The 19,660-nt window shown below is 41.7% G+C and overlaps 1 protein-coding gene across 1 annotated transcript in view; it reads left to right on the forward strand.

Annotated features, from left to right (window-relative positions):
- Positions 1-18,630, forward strand: part of LOC116988834 — a 35,154-nt gene extending 16,524 nt beyond the window's left edge. Inside the window, exons 5-7 of the mRNA XM_033045797.1 lie at positions 7,018-7,170; positions 13,436-13,636; positions 16,624-18,630. Coding sequence (XP_032901688.1) covers positions 7,018-7,170; positions 13,436-13,636; positions 16,624-16,662 — 393 coding nt within the window. The 3' untranslated portion in view covers positions 16,663-18,630. The remainder of the gene's footprint in view (positions 1-7,017; positions 7,171-13,435; positions 13,637-16,623) is intronic.
- The last annotated feature ends 1,030 nt before the right edge of the window (positions 18,631-19,660 follow it).

Consider the following 19,660-nt stretch of genomic DNA (forward strand, 5'->3'; position numbering starts at 1 on the left):
TCAGCAGGGACTTTGCTTTCTTGCACTTTAATCGACCTCGCAGCACTTTCTTCTGCTTTTTTTATGCTTTTCCCACTAAATACAATGAACCTGCTGCAAGTTTCCACGACATTTATTCCACAGATCAACACATCGGAATCTCCAGTAAAACAGGCATCTGTGAAGCTCCCTCAGCCATTTTGTGTGCTAGCCTGAAACAAAGCGCGTGATTGGCCAACTGGCAGACAACTCAATGTTAAACGTGCTTTGATCGGACTAAAAAATTCCCGACATTTTTCCCGTGTTTCTGAGTTTCAGTGGTGATTGTTTTAAATATTTTTACACAATATGTTAAAATTTCATGTAGTTTGGTGACTTAGGTCACGAAACCGCAGAATAATAGCCCCCAAGGGGGGGGGGGGGGGGCCTCACACACACTAACCACCCCCACACACAGAGTTGGAAAAGTGCATAAAGACCGTTCCCTACCTGTAGCCCCCAGGGGAGATTTGGTCGTCGAAGTCGGGTCCCTGCCGTCTTAAAATAGCGTATCTTGAAGTCGTCGAAGTCGGGTCCGTCTCGGCAACGCGTGGGGGGGGTGGTGGGGGGGTTTGCGGTGCGGCATCACACACACGAAGCTTCGACACACACAGAGCCTTAAAAGTGTAAATGCCCGACCTCTTTTCCGTTTTTCTCTAATTTAATTAAGATGTGCAGGTGGTGTTCTTATCGAGGTTCAGGGGTGAATGACGTAAATATTTTCACACAATATGGGAACATCTCATGTTGTCTTGAAGGCTCCTCGGCCCACATCTGACTCTCTGTACTGTCACTATGGCAACGATGTCTATGAGCACTGGGCATTGTGACATCACACGATGGAACGTTCACCATTGGCTGGGGCTCCTGCATAGGCATATGTAAATGGGTCCATTCCGATTGGGCATCTGTGAGCATCGGGCATTGTGACATCACACGATGGAATGTTCTCCAATGGCTGGGGCTGGTGATGGCATATGTAAATGGATCCATTCCGATTGGTCATCTGTGAGCATTGGGCATTGTGACATCACACGATGGAATGTTCAGCAGGGGCTGGTGCTGGTGAGGCTTGTGTGGGTGAGAAGCCAGTTTAGTTGTGAGATTTTTGGGGGGGGGGGGGGGGGGTGGGTAAGGTTTTGATTTAAAACGTGCGCTTAAACACGACGGAATGGAATGAGAAGCGCATACTTAGAAAGAAAAGCGAAATCTCTGCCGAAGTTGAAAAGACGCGGGCGGTCCTGCGTCCGGTTTTGGAGTTGCGGAGAATCAAAGGGAGCGCGCCAGCAAAGGGAGTGGGCCAGGCTGCCGGACGGACGGCCGGACGGAGTTCCGTTTCGGAATCTGGGGCGAGAGTTTTATATAATAATAGATAGATAGATAGATATATATATATATATATTTTTTTTTTTTAATAAAAAAAAAAATTAGAGGTAAGTACAATAATATGGTACCGTAGATACCTAGTATAGATTGACATGTTACAGTTCATGTACAGCTTCTTATTTATTTTATTTTTTTAACAATAAAAAGGAGACAGAAAGGTAATAGAAAAGAAATAGAGAAGTGTGTGATATCAGAAAGTGAGAAAAAGAAAAGGAGAGAAGAAAGAAAATAGAGAGAAAAGAAGAGGTAGAAAGCAGAAGAATAAAGGGGAGATAGCTATTTATTATTCTTGACCGCCATTCACCCAATCCTGAAACGGCTTGTTTCTACGTTTGTGTTGCACCATTTGCTTGTAAGAAGTCGAGAAATGGAGACCAAATCCTTAGGAATTGGTCTACTTTGTCTGTTAGGAGGAATCGCATTTCTTCAAGTTTGTGATATATATAAATGATCTGGCCGAAAATGTAGTTGGTTTGATTGGTAAATTTGCGACAACACAAGAATTGGCAGGCTGTCAAGAATTCTTGAGGAAAGATGTCAAAGGATGCGGCAGATTTAGATCAATTGGAAATATGGGTACTATACCAAAGATATATTTTCTAAACATATCCCAAAGGTTTAATCTATATTGCGTCTGCATAGTTTAGTGACTGGTCATTAAATTATAATTAAGAAATTTCATATAAGGACTGATGGTTTAGCCAATGACAGCATTTCAGTAGTATGGCGGAACATGTTCCCAAACAGTTGCATGGTGGCATGATTATCCCTCCCTCTGACTTTACATATCACTCCTTTCGCTCTTTATCTTTTTTAGTTTAGAGATACAGCGCGGAAACAGGCCCTTCGGCCCACCGAGTCCGCACCGACCAGCAATCCCTGCACATTAACACCATCCTACACACACTCGGGACAATTTACATTTACACCAAACCAATTAACCTACAAACTTGTACGTCTTTGGTGTGTGGGAGGAAACCAAAGATCTCAGAGAAAATCCACGTGATCACGGGGAGAACGTACAAACTCCGTACAGACAAGCACCCATGGTCGGGATCGAACCCTGGGTCTCAGGCAAAGATCCTATAGCGGAGCAAGATAGTCCACTCGACGAAAAAGCCGTAGTAGGGTCATGGGTAATCTTTAGCGCCATTTCAGTAACCGGTTTCCGTCTCAGCTCTAGTATCTTTGCTTTGGTCATGGCGTCTTCATACACAAATCATCGTTTTGTTTCTCAGCTGCAGGTGATCATTTTTGATATTCCTGCCTGGTCTCCCTTATTTGAACAGACAAAATATTGCCATTAGGAAGGAACTTTTTTTGTTAAACATCTATTTCCTTCGGGTGCTTTTCTCTCTGTCTGTCTGTCTGTCTGTCTGTCTGTCTGTCTGTCTGTCTGTCTGTCTGTCTGTCTGTCTGTCTGTCTGTCTGTCTGTCTGTCTGTCTGTCTGTCTGTCTGTCTGTCTGTCCCTATCACTTGCCACGCTTTTCATGGCCCCACTGTTTTTCCAGTTTTTCCCTCCCTACTGCAATCAGTCCGAGAACAGTCCGACCTGAAATGTGACCTATCCATTCTCTCCAGAGATGCTGCCTGAGTTACTCCAGCACTTTGTGTTTTACATGACAGCTGATTTGGGGTCATTCTTATTTCTTCACAAACCACATAGTATGTTTTAGCTCTGGGAAATAAATGTTGCTTAGTTAATATAAATATCATTGATAGTTAATTTCAAAGTATAACATTTAAATATTTGAACAGGTAAATATATTACATCCTGTTGGCAGAATTTTTGGCCACAGTTTTCTGTTAATACGTATCATTTCAGATTTCTCTGTCCATATTTCTCAGTGAACCTAGAGTTGAATTTGTGGTTTCTCTGTGGTTAAGTCTCATCATTCATGAGTTTTTTTGGGTATGGAAAATGACACCACTCTTGGGATGGAAACTTGCAAAACACAGAGAAACCATAGATTTATGAAGATGCTGAAGTTTGCAAATAAAAAGTGGCAGTTGACTGGGAAGTAGACATTAAAGTTGCAGTGGCATAAGTCAACAGAAAAATATGACCCGCAGTTGGGCTGCATATCATGCTAACAACAATTCGAGAAAGAATGATTATGTAATTCCTCTGTTAATTGCTACTGGGACAATAATTAAACACATTTTGTGTTTTGAAATTACAATCCATTCATTGCCTTATGCTGGGGAAATACTTGCATAACTATTTTCACTTAATTTTTCTGGATAAATCATTCTCCTTTCAACAAAATAATTGACAGCACTTAAATTAATGATATCGTAGGCACCCAGTGATGCAGTTAGTCTTCAACGTCAGTCGCCAGCTTCTTCCAGTCAACAGGTCAGGTAGCCTCTCTGAAGGATATGGATAGGTGATGTTTTGGGTCGAGACCCTTCTTCTGTCTCAACCTGAAATGTCACCTATGAAGAAGCGTTCTGACCAGAAACATCAGTTATCCCAGTCGGAAGAAGGTTTCTGACCCAAAACATCACCTATCCCAGTCTGAAGAAGGGTCCCGACATAAAATGTAACCTGCCCTGTCTGAGGAAGGGTCCTGACCCAAAACACCACTTATCTATGTCCAGTCTGAAGAAGGATCCTGACATGAAACGGTATCTATCCATGTCCTCCTGAGATGCTGTATGACTCACTAAGTTACTCCAGCACATTGAGGTTTTTTTTGTAAACCAGCATCTACAGTTCCTTGCATCTCCAGCGAGAGTTAAAACCGGCCCTGCCACTGGGATTGTGGTCTAATGCAACGTCTGTGATTTGGGTTTGTTTTTCAAACATTTACTCTGTTGATGACCAATAAAACTGGAGAGTGGAAAGCCTTTTACAACCACAAGATATCTCAATGTGCTTTGTAGAAAGGCTCTTTTGACATGCAATCAATGTTGTAATGTTTTTTAATTTAGATTATTAATTGGCAGCAATGAATCAGCCAATACTGGTGTCAGAGGTTATGAAGGAGAAGGCAGGAGAATGGTATTAGGAGGGAGAGATTGATAAACAATGATTGAATGGTGGAGTAGACTTGATGGGCTGAATGGCCGAATTCTACTCCTATCACTTATGATCTTATGATGAATATGTTGGATCCAGGGTCATGTTAGTTCTGCTCAGGTATAAAACTGAAGTCTGACCCCACCATGGCCAGTCCTGGCCAAACTACCCAAGTATTTGTAATTTTTTACCCAAATTGCCCATCTCTCTCACACACATATTCTAATATGATTCACAGGAAGCATCCTATTATACAAGAAGTATAAAGGGAACAGACACATGTGAATATCACCCCGGGGCATTCCCCTCCCTAGTCACATCCTGACTTGGAAATATACAACCATTGCTTCTTTGTTACTGCATGTAAGCCCTGAAACTCGCTCCTGACAGCATTGTGGGAGAAACCTCACGAGAACGTCAGTGGATGAAGAAGGAGAGTCACAACCACCTTCTCTGGGTCTGTAGTAAAAATAGCACAGAAAACAGAGCCCCTTTAGTGTAGTGCAATTCGGAAGACAGAAGCCCTGTTCTTGATCCTGAGGGATGCCCTTAACAGGAGTCTCTAAAACAAAACAACAACTTTTTGGTTTGAACTTGAGGGACTCTCCTTAAATAGATTCTGTACTCTGATAATTTATTGTAATGCACGTTATAAATAGAGCGCTGAGTAAATAGACTGCAGTGAATCCTGCTGAAAATTCTGTCCCATCTCCAATTTATGAGCTCAAAGAGTGATATCACCACTTGTTTTAAGTATTTATATCCATTGATAGACTGCACACAGCACTTCCAAACATTTAATAGGAACACAATGGATTAAACTTCTCACCAAGGCTTTCCTGTCACCATTGCTAAAGCATTCACAATGGAATTCAATTGCATTATGCTGTGTTTTGTTCTCAGGAGTGAGACATGATAACAATTATTTTCAGGTTATTTTGAGTCACTCTGGAAATTCAGCAGCTAATTCCAGAATGACTCATGCTTATACCCTCAGTATTATTTATTCTCCAGGTTGCATGGGATGATACCGTGTGCCGTGCAACACCGCTCAGGGAACATTGAAGAGAGGCTTGTATCACAATGACTGGAAGGGTGACCATTAGTGGGTACTCGAGGGATAATATGGTTTGCCTGGTGCTCAGCTGGATTGAAGGGCTTGTTGGGTTAAGACAATTAACTTGAATTCTCCTCCCCATACCCCACATTCCCTAATCCATTCTGCTCCATGGCCCAATCTCCTAATCTCTCCCACTCCCACTCCCACTCTCACTCTCACTCACTCTCACTATCCAACCCCTCACCCCTTCATCTATCCATCATTGGAGGATCAATCACCAATTTCTAACCTCTCCCTCACACCCCACCTCCATTTCTATACCCTGTTCCCTATTAGCTGTTATCATTTTCCAATTCTATGTGGTCAAAAAGGCTTTTGGTACATTGGCCTTCATCAGTCAGAGTGTAGAGTATAGAAGTGGGGAGGTCATGTTGCAGTTCTATAAGACATTTAGAATATTGTGTTCCGTTCTGGGCACCATATTATAGGAAATATATTGTCAAGCTTGAAAAGGTTCAGAGAAGATTTACGAGGATGTTGCCAGGACTAGACGGTGTGAGCTTAAGGGAGAGGTTGAGTAGACTGGGTTCTATACCTTGGAGCGCAGGAGGATGAGGCGTGATCTTATAGAGGTGTACAAAATCATGAGAGAAATAGATTGGGTAGATGCACAGACTCCCTTGCCCAGAGTAGGGGAATTAAGGACCAGAGGACATAGGTTCAAGGTGAAGGGGAAAAGATTTAATAGGAATCTGAGGGGTAACTTTTTCACCCAAAGGGTAGTGCATTTAGTTGAGGCTGGGACTATCCCAACATTTAAGAAACAGTTGGACAGGTACATGGATAGTACAGGTTTGGAGGGATATGGACCAAGCACAGGCAGGTGGGACTAGTGTAGCTGGGATATGTTGGCCGGTGTGGGCAAGTTGGGCCAAAGGACCTTTTTTCCACACTGTATCACTCTATAACTCTGTGACTCTATATGATTTCCCCTCTCCTAGCCACATTAAAGGTTCACCTAGTCTGCAGCAGAGGCCCAATCAAAGCTGAGAACTGGTTGGTATAATTTCAATATTGAAAATGTACTTTGGGCAATGTACATTTGCATATGTACAATCTGTTGTGTGCACAAACCAAGATTCTGCTACCAGGAATTGAGATGAACAACCAGTTCATCCTTGTTGGTAATATTGGCTGAGGATGGAAGAACGAGTGTACTTTGATTGGAATGCGCACCACTCCAAGTTGCCCTCAGTTCTACAGCACTCATTTCTGATGGAATACAACTCTGCATAGGGTGTGGAGAGAGATGTGTTGGTTTATGGAGGGATTTAACAGCCGAAACACTCATCAATTGCTTGGTCTAATGGCGCACTTGTTTGTGTGCTCAATATAATTTTTCAGACTCTCTTCTTAACTACTTGTTTTATTATTGTACCTAACTTGAGTAAAATACTTATTTTAACTACAACAGCAAAATTCTTGCTCAGAATGTGCAAAAAATCTGATTGTTTTCTTTCTGTTTAGAAATTTCTGGATTATGTGATTTCACATCCTGTGAAATCTGTCATGGAAGAATGTCTGCACAAAAAATGGTTGAAACTCACAAAAGAATACAGCAGTATTGCAGTAGAAGTGTGTGATGGCCATTACTTTGATGATGAACACTTTGATTTGCCAGTGAGTTTTAAAACTTTGAAGTGTTTCCTATTGTTTTTCTGACCTATGGTGAGTGTATTTTCTGAGCTCCTGATCTGGAACTAAAAGGAAACTGATATTCGCATTTATTCCTAATATTCCCATGCTCAGAATAGTCCTCGCATTTTGGCTATCATGCATGACCCCGGATAGATTTTTAACATGACAAGTTACAGTTCTATGTTACAGCAGAGGTAACAAAGGTGTTTGAGTGTGTTACCATGATGGGGTAGTTTGGATCCAGGGAGCACTCCTTTCCAGCAAGTAGGAATTAGGAATGAAGTTCAGCTAAATCACTTGTCCTTCTGACATTTCTGAAGTTTTCTAAAAGCAGCAAAATCTAGAGCTGTATGCAAAAAAAGGAGAAAGATTCAGGTGTTGGGAATCCCAGCAATTCCAACTCAATTATTCTGTACTCTCAAGGGATTTCAGAAAGAAAAGCAGCATAAAAAAGATGAGATGATGGTCCCTCATTCTGCAGACTCGGGGAACAATCCAAGAATCACAAGACAAAGTAAATAATTTCTCCCGAACCCCATTCCACTTGGAAACTGACTCTTGCATGCTCTAATTTCACTCCTCCTATCGAGAAGAAGATATAGGAGTCTGATAACCAGGTTCAGGAACAGCGTCTTCCTAACAACCATCAGGCTCTTGAACACTTGAACACGATACAACACTAACTTTAACCATAATCTTCCATGTTCTGTCTTTGGTTGCACTAAGGATGGCAAGTTTGTATGCTAGTATTGTGGGTATTAATTTATTGAATTTTATTTTTGTTTATTACCTATTATCTATGTATATTGCATTTACAGACCTGTTATGCTGCCCAAGTAAGAATTTAATTGTTCTGTTGACTGTATATATTGTACATTGCGAGGGTCATGTTTTTTGACTTCTCCAGCGCTTTTAACACCATCCGGCCTGCACTGCTAGGGAGCAAACTGACAAAGACGCGGGTGGATGCTCCATTGGTGTCCTCGATCACCAACTACCTGACCGGACGACCACAGTATGTCAAGCTACAGAACTGTGTCTCGGACATGGTAGCGAGCAACACAGGGGCCCCACAGGGGACGGTCCACTCTCCCTTCCTGTTCACCATCTACACCTCGGACTCCTGTCACCTGCAGAAGTTTTCAGATGACTCTGCAATTGTGGGCTGCACCAGTGAGGGGAGGGAAGCTGAATACAGAGGTGTAGTCAATGACTTTGTTGAGTGGTGTGGGCTGAATCACCTGCAGCTCAACACCGACAAGACGAAGGAGTTAATGGTAGACTTTGGAGAGGAACATTCCTGTCCCCTTTCTCCATCAATGGTGTGGATGTGCAGTTTACCAGGGAGTCCAAATACCTTGGAATGTGTCTTGACAGTAAACTGGGCTGGTCCAGGAATGCTGTGGCCCTGTACAAGAAGGGACAGAGCCGGCTGTACTTTTTGAGAAGGCTCCGCTCCTTCACGTCTGCAGTAAGATGCTGCAGATATTCTACCATTCGGTGATAGCCAGGGCCATTTTCTTTGCTGCCGTATGCTGGGGCAGCAGGGCGAAGGCCGCAGACGCCAATAGGATTAACAAACTCATCAGGAAGACTGCCTCCATCCTGGGGGCAGAGTTGGATTCATGGGAGGTGGTCTTGGAGGGCAGGATGCTCCTCACACTATGGAGCATCCTGGACAATACAGCTCACCCCCTCCATGACACACAGGTCAACCTGAGTAACTTCAGCAACAGACTGGCTCCACCAAGATACAGGACAGAATGCCACAGGAGATCTTTCTTCCCTGTGGCTATCAAACTGTACAACTCCTCCCCCTTCTGTCGTGGGGTGGACTGAGACTGACTCCCTTCTCCGCCCCCTCCCCCCCCCCAAATCTTGGCACATCCCCAATCCTTTCCACTCGTCACTTTAATTTCATGTTTAATGTATTTTGTGTTTTTATGACTGTTGACAGATCAATTTCGCTCCTGGGATAAATAAAGTTCTATCGTATCGTATCGTAAACACTTTTGACTCTTGACTTGCAGCTCTACAACAAGGGCTGGGTCATTTTCAAGCTGATGCTTAAGTCATCAGTAGGTACCTCCTGGAAATAGTGGGAGTAGTGAAACTCGTACTGCCTCAGCTGCTGTGATTACGCTTGCAGAATATCCATTGAGGCTTCCTTGTAGAAAACATGCTCTAAAGGGCCTGTCATTGACTGATGTACCAGGGTCGCCAAAAGAATTTGAACATTTCAGAATTTAGCGGCAACAAAAAAAATGTTGCGACACTTGAGGAAACACTACGTCATCATGCCGCGTCACGGCCGCGTCACGACCGCATCACGCCGCAACTTTTTCGGTGGCCTGATACGTCAATCAATGATGTTGACAGTCGCCGAAAAAATCGGCAAGTGGGACAGGCGCTGTGTGTTCATTAGCTGACATAGAGGGTTTTAAGAGGAAGGAATACATGAGGGACAAATGAATTATTTGAAATGCTGGAGGGATAAAATGAAGGATGGGAGGAGCACCTGCTTCTGTGCAGCAGAATCAAAGTAATATATGAAAATTAAAAATAATTAGCATTAATCTAACATTCTTAATATTCTCACTGCCCCAAAGGTAATAAATTATGCTGTAGTGCAGTCATTTACGCTTGTTGGGTTAAGACATTTTGTTATTTTGGGAAATGCTACAGCCACTTTGCACAAAGTAAGATCCTGTACACTGAGACAATAAACACCGACAGCCAGAAGACCTCAAGTTTGGTTAAAGGGGCCCTGTTGTCCATTAGTAACATTGCAGATCATCCAGTTGGTGGAAGTGTCCATGATCAAGTGCTGCAAACTAGCTCAATCTACAGTGCAGGAGTACATGCTCTTAAACAAGGTGCATCCTGTACAAAGGCGTCATGGAAAAGCGCTACCAAATAAGATCACTGTCCGTAATCCTTTGGTATACAGTGCCCTCCATGATGTTTGGGACTAAGACCCATCATTTATTTATTTGCCTCTGTACTCCACAAGTTGAGATTTGTAATAGAAAAAAATCACATAAAGTGCACATTGTCACATTTTATTAAAGGGTATTTTTAAACATTTTGGTTTCACCATGTAGAAATTACAGCTGTGTTTATACATAGTCCCCCCCATTTCAGGGCACCATAATGTTTGGGACACATGGCTTCACAGGTGTTTGTAATTGCTCAGGTGTGGTTAATTGCCTCCTTAATGCAGGTATAAGCACCTAATCTTTCTTCCAGTCTTTCCATCACCTTTGGACACTTTTATTGCTGTTTATCAACATGAGGACCAAAGTTGTGCCAATGAAAGTCAAATAAACCATTATGAGACTGAGAAACAAGAATAAAACTGTTAGAGACATCAGCCAAACCTTAGGCTTACCAAAATCAACTGTTTGGAACATCATTAAGAAGAAAGAGAGCACTGGTGAGCTTACTAATCGCAAAGGTACTGGCAGGCCAAGGAAGACCTCCACAGCTGATGACAGAAGAATTCTCTCTATAATAAAGAAAAATCCCCAAACAGTTGTCCGACAGATCAGAAACACTCTTCAGGAGGTACTGGCTCACTTATCTTCATTGATAATACAACTGCTGATGGTAGTAACATAATGAATTCTGAAGTGTATAGACACATCCTATGTGGTCAAGTTCAAACAAATGCCTCAAAACTAATTGGCCGGTGGTTCATTCTACAGCAAGACAGGCCAGGCAGAGCATCACCAGAGAAGAAATCCTGCAACTGGTGATGTTCATGAATCGCAGGCATCAAGCAGTCATTGCATGCAAATGTTTAAAAATACCCTTTACTAAATTCTGACAATGTGCACTTTAACCACATGTGATTTTTTTCTATTACAAATCTCAAATTGTGGAGTACAGAGGCAAATGAATAAATGATGGGTCTTTGTCCCAAACATAATGGAGGGCACTGTATATGTGATTCTAGAATGGTTCAATGGTTCTTTTATTGTCATGTATGCACAGTGCAGTTAAATTCTTTTGCATAACCACAAATACACAGTCACCATATTTTGGCGCCGTTTACAAAAAGCAAAAATACCTATAATGGTTTTGTGCATCTATATATTGCGAAATAAAGTATTTAATTTAGTTGTATAAAAAAAGACCTGATGCAAAGTGAACAGCAGGGACCTGGAAAGTAATATTTATATAAACACTCTCGTTTCATCTTGTATAGATGAATTTAAATCGGGTTCAGATTGATAACATGAACATTTCTTTTCAGTGCTGGCAACAGGTTCTTACAAGAAATATATCTGAGAAGTGAAAATCCAATTGCTAGTTAATGTTTATTACAGCAAGAGTTGCCCAATATTTTTTCATGTTGAGTCAATTTCTTTCTTTCAAAAAAAAGAAAACAGCATTTGTAATTTGTGTTGTAACTGTTTTAAGAACTGTTGCAGCAAATATATTTCTTACATTGTGTGCATTGCATCACCAAAACCTTTGATGAGAATGTCAAATCCAATTTGCTTTGAGAAACATTTTAATGACAATATGTGCTGATACATTTAATAGAATTAATTTTCGACTAAAATATAGAGTCCTACAGCACGGAAACAGGCCCTTTGGCCCAACTTGTGAATGCCGACCAAGTCGGCAAATCTAAAGTATTCTCATTAACCCACGATTAGCCCATATTCATCTGAACTGTTCCTATGTATTTATCTGTCCAAATGTCTTTTAAATGTTGTTATTGTACCTACCTCAGCTACTTCCTTTGACAGTTCTTTCCATCTACCCATCATCCTCTGTGTTCTCCTCAGGTTCCTATTAAATCTTGCCCTTCTCATCTTAAATCTATGCCCTCTAGGAGACTGCACATTCACCCTACCTAATCCCCTCATAACTTTATACACCTCTATAAGGAGACCCCTCAGCCTCCTGCACTCCAAGGAATAAATCTTTGCATGCCCAACTTCTCTCTTCAGTTCAAGCCCTCACTTCCTGGCAACATCCTTGTAACTCTTCTCTGCACCCTTTCTAGCTGATGTTTAAAGCTTCAGAATTTTAATAAATACTAGAAAATATTGCCTTTCCCTTCCATCACTAAATTTCCGACCAGGTGTTTTCATTTTCATTGATCTGCCCACAAAATACTTCCTAGCAAGGGAATTGAAGAGGTAGAGAAATTGTTGGAGCAGAAAGACATAGAAACATAAGGACCAGTGGCTAGTGTAGACCTCATGAGTTTTCAAAAATATCATAAGATAATAACATTGTTTTGACAGTGAAGGAGGCCATTTGGCCCATATGAATCGGTGGCTGCGCCAGCTACTAGTCAATCTATCCTATATCCAATTTACCCACTGTTTGCTCAAAAATTATTTTCCTTCATTGCCTTGAAAAGCCTGATTGACTACTTTCACAGGCAGTGAGTTCCAGATCATAATTATTCTATAAATGAGCATCACATCCCTATTTTATCTTTGCTAAAGTCTTAAAATAGAGGCCTTCTGCTCTTTAAACTATCTCTCTATTTACTCTATTGAGATCATGACCGATTCTGTGTATCATGTCCACTTTCCTTCCTGATCTTCACAACCTCTGATTCTCTTGGGATTGAATGTAAAAAGTATTGAATATACTCAATGGTTGGACATCGAAACCATCTTGAGTTAGAGAATTTCAAATATTTATAACCACCTGAGTAAAGAAATGTATCCTCACCTTTGTTCTCAGCAACTAATCTCTTAACTTGTGATTGACAGAGATAGATTCTGAGGAGCTTAAAAAAAAAAAAAAAAATAGTTATGGAGTCATAGAGCTATACAGCATGGAAAAAGGCCCTTTGGCCAAACTTGTCCATGCTGCCCACGTTGCCTGATTGAGCTACCCTCACTTGCAAGCACTTGGTCCATTTGAAAGAATGTCTGTAAAAAGCAGTGCTATTGATTATGCAATGAAAGAAGAAAATCTCATTCAAGGTTGAAGGACGTGCTTTATAAGGTTGGAGAGAGTCAAATGGGTCAATGATATTGAAGTTATTTTGTTAGGAATGGAGGAGCCCATGGAAATGAATGAAGACCGAATACGTAGGAAAGTGGAAGAGTTTTGAGCTACAGGAAGGTGAAGCAGTTTGATCTTATGAATTGTTCAGCCCCTTAGCAAGGCATATTTTAAAGACTGAAATAACTAGTGTTAATGTTTGCAACTGAAAATGTCATGTGTACTACTGTCTGATTTCCTTTGCTTTTCATTTCATCTGAATTAGGTTATTAATGATCTTCTCGCAGTAGATAAACAGAATAAATTTCTGAAGGTGCAATCTAACCGGAAGGGAAAAGACATGACCCAACTTGTCCTGCAGAGATTGGATCAGAGAATCCAGAAAGTTGGAAGAAATCACCCAGATTATGAACGCGAGGAACAATTCTTTGAAGAAGCAATGGCAGAGACGTTCTATGGGCTCATGGTTTGTATAACAAAATACTTGCACGGTCTGTTGTGTAACAACAGTGGGTTTTGCAGTAATGAGCTCTGCTACTGAACTGTCTCTTTACTACAATATTATGTTGACATGATTAATGGGAAAATTCCTTTACCGTGAGTAGCTTCTCATGCACCAATTACTTCCTAATTATAATTAAATCCATATTGAAGGGCTTTGCTTAAAGAACTATAGCTGTACAATGAGCTTATTATTGAGTTTCCATAACTACCAAAATATTATAAGTATTAAATTATTTTTAGTTTTTGATAATTGAGGTGAAAAACAATTCCTTATAAATATATCTAACCTAGTTTCCCCTCTCTGAATCTGGCTCCATCTTATCTGCTGTTAGGAGGGTGGTCTGGAACCCTGCTTCTGGGGAAGCTGACCAGAGGCAAGATTGCAGGAAGGTGCGGAATCAAGGAACTGCAGATGATGGTTTACAATACTCTCCCTTGCCCCCCACCTAGACTTGCACCTATTCTCCCCTCCCCCTCCGACATTCCTTTCTCTGGCCTCGCAACTCTTCAATCCTTTTGTCTCACAACTATTCTTTTCATCTCTGGCCTTTGGCCAACCATCTGCCTATCAACCCCCACTTCTCACCTGTGTTCACCTATTGCCAAGCTTTTTCCTGCCCCTCCTTTCATCTAGCTTTCTTCAGTCCCCCCCCTCCCCCCCCCCCCCCCCCACCTCTCCTACAATTAGTGTTAAGATAGTTCCGGACGCAAAACATAACCTATCCATGTTCTCCAGGGATGCTGCCTGACCCGCTGAGTTACGCCAGTGCACCCACTTGTGCCTTTTTGTTGCAAGTGGGTGCACTGGCAGGGCTGGGTAATTTCCTTGATTTTCTTCTATTCTGGAGGACCTTTGCTTGAGAACATTGTTTCTGGCACAGCATTTTCCAACTCCAGCCCAGTATCCATTGCACTACAGGTCTCAAAGCACAGTTTGTTAAATTCAGCTACACTGGCGCCAAAGTAGTCTTCTGTGAAGTCTGGAGCACTCAGACATGACATTTCAGCACCCAGAAATGCATTTTCCCCTACTCCCTAATCATCCCGCACCAGTGCAGCATCTGTCAACACTGGAAAGTGCTCTACCAGGACAACATTCAAAGCTGTTTTCCATTATAAAAATCTTTTGAGCTCTCAATTTAAAGTGAATGAAAATGTTCAACATATTTTACACTAATGGTACATATTCCAAATTGATCTGTGCATCAAAGAAAGAAATATAACAAGATCTAAAGGGGGGAGGGAGAGAGGGGGGGGGAGAGGGGGGGGGGAGAGAGAGGGGGGGGGGAGAGAGAGAGAGGGGGGGGGGAGAGAGAGAGAGAGGGGGGGAGAGAGAGAGAGGGGGAGAGAGAGAGAGAGAGAGAGAGAGGGGGGGGTGATAGAGAGAGGGGGGAGAGAGAGGGAGAGGGGGTGGGGGGAGAGAAAGAGAGAGGGGGGGAGAGAGAGAGAGGGGGAGAGAGGGGGGAGAGAGAGAGAGGAGGGGGGAGAGAGAGAGAGTGGGGGGAGAGGGATAGAGAGAGAGAGAGGGGGGGAGAGAGAGAGGGGGGGGAGAGAGAGGGGGAGGGGGGAGAGGGGGGGGGGGGAGAGGAGAGGAGAGGGGGGGAGAGGAGAGGGGGGGGGAGAGGAGGGGAGAGGGGGGGGAGAGGAGAGGAGAGGGGGGGAGAGGAGAGGAGAGGGGGGGAGAGGAGAGGAGAGGGGGGGAGGAGAGGAGAGGGGGGGGGAGAGGAGAGGGGGGGGAGAGGAGAGGAGAGGGGGGGAGAGGAGAGGAGAGGGGGGGGGAGAGGAGAGGAGAGGGGGGGGGGAGAGGAGAGGAGAGGGGGGGGGGGGAGAACCTAAAAACATTTTAGAACCAAAAAAGACACATTCTGCAAGCATTGTAGAACCAAAAGAGACACTTTTTGCAAACATTTTAGAACCAATAAACACTTTTTGCAAACATTTTAGAACCAATAGACACATTCTGCAAGCGTTTTAGAACCACTAAGGACACTTACATTTGAGTAGACATGTGTTCAGTGTTATTCACAGCTCAGAGAAATGTGACCCTCTACCTTCCTCCAGCTTGCGGACACTGATTGAGGCACACCACTTCCTGGTTTTATAGTCCCTCCCCCCTGCCGCCAGCAGGGGCAGCAGAGAGAATGGGGAATTTTGTAAAATCATTAATATCTCTGTCATTTTTCATCGACGGGAAAAACCCTTGGCACACATACGGCGGAGGGGGGCTCTGAGCAAGATGGCCAAAAATGACGGCCGTATGTGGCGCCGTTCTCTCGGAAATCGCAGCACAGATGGCCAAAACCAGTCAAGAACAGACTTTTAGTAATATAGATATATATAGATGGTAAAGACATTTCTGCAAGGCTCTGGGGGAAAAGGGCTGTTGAGTGGAATTAATTATTTATTTTGATTAAAAAAGCCAACGTGGACATTTTGGGCTGAATTACTTCATGCATTGTAATCATTTTATGGTTCTAAATACTTGTGAAAAATAACTGTTCAGCTCAGGTATTTGCTTTCCAAAGTACTTGAACTTGTTGTCAGCGTCCCTTGGAACTGAATACTTGGGTGTCACCCTCTTGCCTTTGAATTTTAAAGTCATTATTTTAAGTCCCTTGCAAAGCGTAGGCCAACACTTCAGTGAAGACATTATTCAAGTAAGACTTTGAATTTCTATTACCTCTTAAGAACCATTTTGAAAATGAACAAGAGAGTTCAATTATCTTCGATGTCCTGACCAATATTTATCCTTCAACAATTAAATGTAGATCATCTGGCCATTAACGTGGTAGATTTACAACATTTATAGCAATAGCCACTTTTCAGAGCTATTTCACTGAGTTAAAACTCATAAGGTCAGAACCTTCTTTTAGACTTAAGTTTAAAAAGTTTACAGAAGCGCAGATGTATTCATTAAATTGTAATTTCCTTTCTTGTCTTCTGAAACAGGAGTCAGCACTAATGACGGCAGGATATGGACCTCTCTGAACAATAACCAGATGGAGTAAGGTTTCTACAGTTGTGAAAGCAGCAAATGTAAACTTCATGGCCTGAAAGGGATTAGCAACCACCATGTAAATTATTCTTTTATTATACTGCAACTCGGACATTTTTACCTACAAAGCTTTTCTCTGAAGAGGCCATGATGTTTCAGCTCCAGTTTTTATTTTATTTGACAAAAGTTTGAGTGAAAATTTTACAAGCAAAACAAGCATTAACTTACTCAGAACAGAAAATAAAATACTGCAAATGCTGAACATCTGAAATAAAAGCAGAAAATCCTGGAAATACTCAGCAGTACAAGCAGTAATAATGGAGAGAAAAACAGAATTAACGTTTCGGAATAATGATCTTTCATGAAAACTCATGAGGTCCTACTACCTGCTTTGAGGCAATGGCCATTGATTTTTATGAGACAATTTTTACCGAATAAACCCATCATGAAAGCCAAATGCTTGGCATAATCTTTGTTTTAAGCTCTGCCTGATATTACTTGTGATGTGATGGGGAAGGAGGGTGGGTGAGGTTAGCAGTGGGGGTGGGACAGGGTAACATTACTGGACATAGTTACACACCATTCTGTTGATTTCACTCTGAAAGAGATAAAAAAAATAACCATTTTGAGCTGCTGAAGAAATCAAACTGAAAAAGTAACAGGAAGGGTGGACATTGCAAGATGGTACTTTTATTACTTTCTATGTTATAACTATGTTGGAAATATTTTCATTGGAAATTTCCAGGATACAGGAACTGATGGAAGTTGAGATGATGAGGAGTTATGACAACTCAAGCCTGTAAACGGACCATAAAGAAAATGCACAGTAGAACAAAACAGTAATTATGTATAGACTTGCACATGTGGTCAAACTAATACATTGGATGGCCTTGGCATATTTTTTTTTAATTAATTTCCCAAGCCAAGTTTCCTGCTGTGCTAATGTATATGCTCAACTTTTGGTGGACCTGTTTAAACGAGTGGGAGGAAAATCAAGTAGATTCCTTTACAGCCTTCAAAACCATCTACTTTTTCAGATATTCACTTCACCCAAATAATTCAATGAATTTGGATGCCAATCAAATAGAATCTCCTCACAATGGTGGTTATGGGGGAGGCATGAATGCAACATGCATACTTGCTGGAAGCTAAATTGGACTGTATAAGATTGTCCTATTACCATTTCTGCTTGGAGGCAAACCTTCCAAAATAATTCTCCGTGGCTCTTTAAGAGAGAAAAAGAAGAAAGTGCCATTCTTAATTTTCATAGAAATCCAGTTTTATAAGGTGCTTGTTCTCCGTTTCCCTCTTGTAAAGTCTTGGGCACAGTAATTGCCTCTTAATTGTTGCCAGTGTGAGAAGGATATGTGTTTCATTGACTGGGGAAGCAAAATGCATAGGCTGAGTAGAGAGATAAACCTCACTGGAAGCAAAATAGGATAATTAAAAAAAAGGTAAATCTCTGAAAAAATACTTTCATGTCCCTGAAACCTCTCTGTGGCATTCTATTGCTGAGCCCAATATCCAACTGTATTCTGAATGTCCAGCATTCTGCGTGATGGAAGTTATTTCAGAAACCTATCACCCAAGCTCCTTTTAGTTTTTACTACTTCATATTCATTACCTGTTGTTCTATTCTGTCTTTCTGATTTCCCTTATTTAAACCATTTAATATTTTAGTTGTTGAAGAGATCAATTCTTAAAGCCTTTTTCTCACTCATGCTCAGAATCATTTGTTTTGTTCTTGTGGTTGAATGTCCTTTTAAGTAAGGAGAATTATGCATGGCTGTACATGTGGTCGAACTAATGCATTGGACAATCTTGGCATATACTTTTTAAATTCATTTCCAAGAACATGTTTTCTGCTGTGCTAAAGTTAATGCTCAACTTATTCTCGATCAATTTTTAATTCAGCCTATAGTTTTTCTTTACTGTATATATAACGAGTAACAGTGAGTGGAATAAATGATTGAGTTGGTGAATACAATCTAATCAGCTTTGATTACTGCTGGTCTTCTTTTCTGTATTATGAACCATTTTTTATAGTTCTGTAACTATTTAATTATTTTGCTGTTTGTTCCCTAATGAGGAACTTGCACTTTTATGAGTTTCCTTGGTCACACTTAACCTGGTGCTGAAGATTTCTTCTAAGTAGGTTTGACCTATTGTTAGGAGGTGTATAGTAATGGCGTAAACGGTCACAGTTGCTGCCTTACAGCGAATGCAGCGCCGGAGACCCAGGTTCGATCCCGACTACGGGTGCTGTCTGTACGGAGTTTGTACGTTCTCCCCGTAACCTGCGTGCGTTTTCTACGAGAACTTCGGTTTCCTCCCACACTCCAAAGACGTACAGGTTTGTAGGTCAATTGGCTTGGTAAATGTAAAAATTGTCCCTAGTGGGTGTAGGATAGTGTTAATGCGTGGGGAATCGCTGGTCGGCGCGGACCCGGTGGGCCAAAGAGCCTGTTTCCGCGCTGTATCTCTAAACTAAACTAAAACTGCCTGCACATTTAATTTATCCTTTCCTTGAAGCCTGAAGTTGTCCAACTGGCCAAAGCCCCAGATGGTTTAACAATTATTTTGAGAATATGTGGAATACTGGGAACAGTATTAACATTCTGCCTTTAAAAGGGACATCATGTCATCTGAGATGTGAGACAATGGACTACATTTAAAGAGACAGTAAACACACCAATGAATGGTTTTCATTTAAGGACTGAAGACAGAATGGTGATCCGTTGAATGAAGGTACACAGAAGTTTAGCTTGTTTGTGAATGCACAAATTGAAGGACACAAGATATTTTGGATTTGTGTGACTCTGCTTCATAGCTTGAATGTTTTCTGGTTCCAATATCTAGATGTGTTTTTGACAGCAAGTCTTGGGTAAAATGAACATAAAATCTGTCTTTAAATTAACAGCGATTAACCTATTTGGTGTTTCTGCAGGAATTCCCATTGATTCAATGAAAGCATCCCAAAGCCAAACTTTG

This window comes from Amblyraja radiata, chromosome 28, assembly GCF_010909765.2.
Source record: "Amblyraja radiata isolate CabotCenter1 chromosome 28, sAmbRad1.1.pri, whole genome shotgun sequence".
NCBI lineage: Eukaryota > Metazoa > Chordata > Chondrichthyes > Rajiformes > Rajidae > Amblyraja > Amblyraja radiata.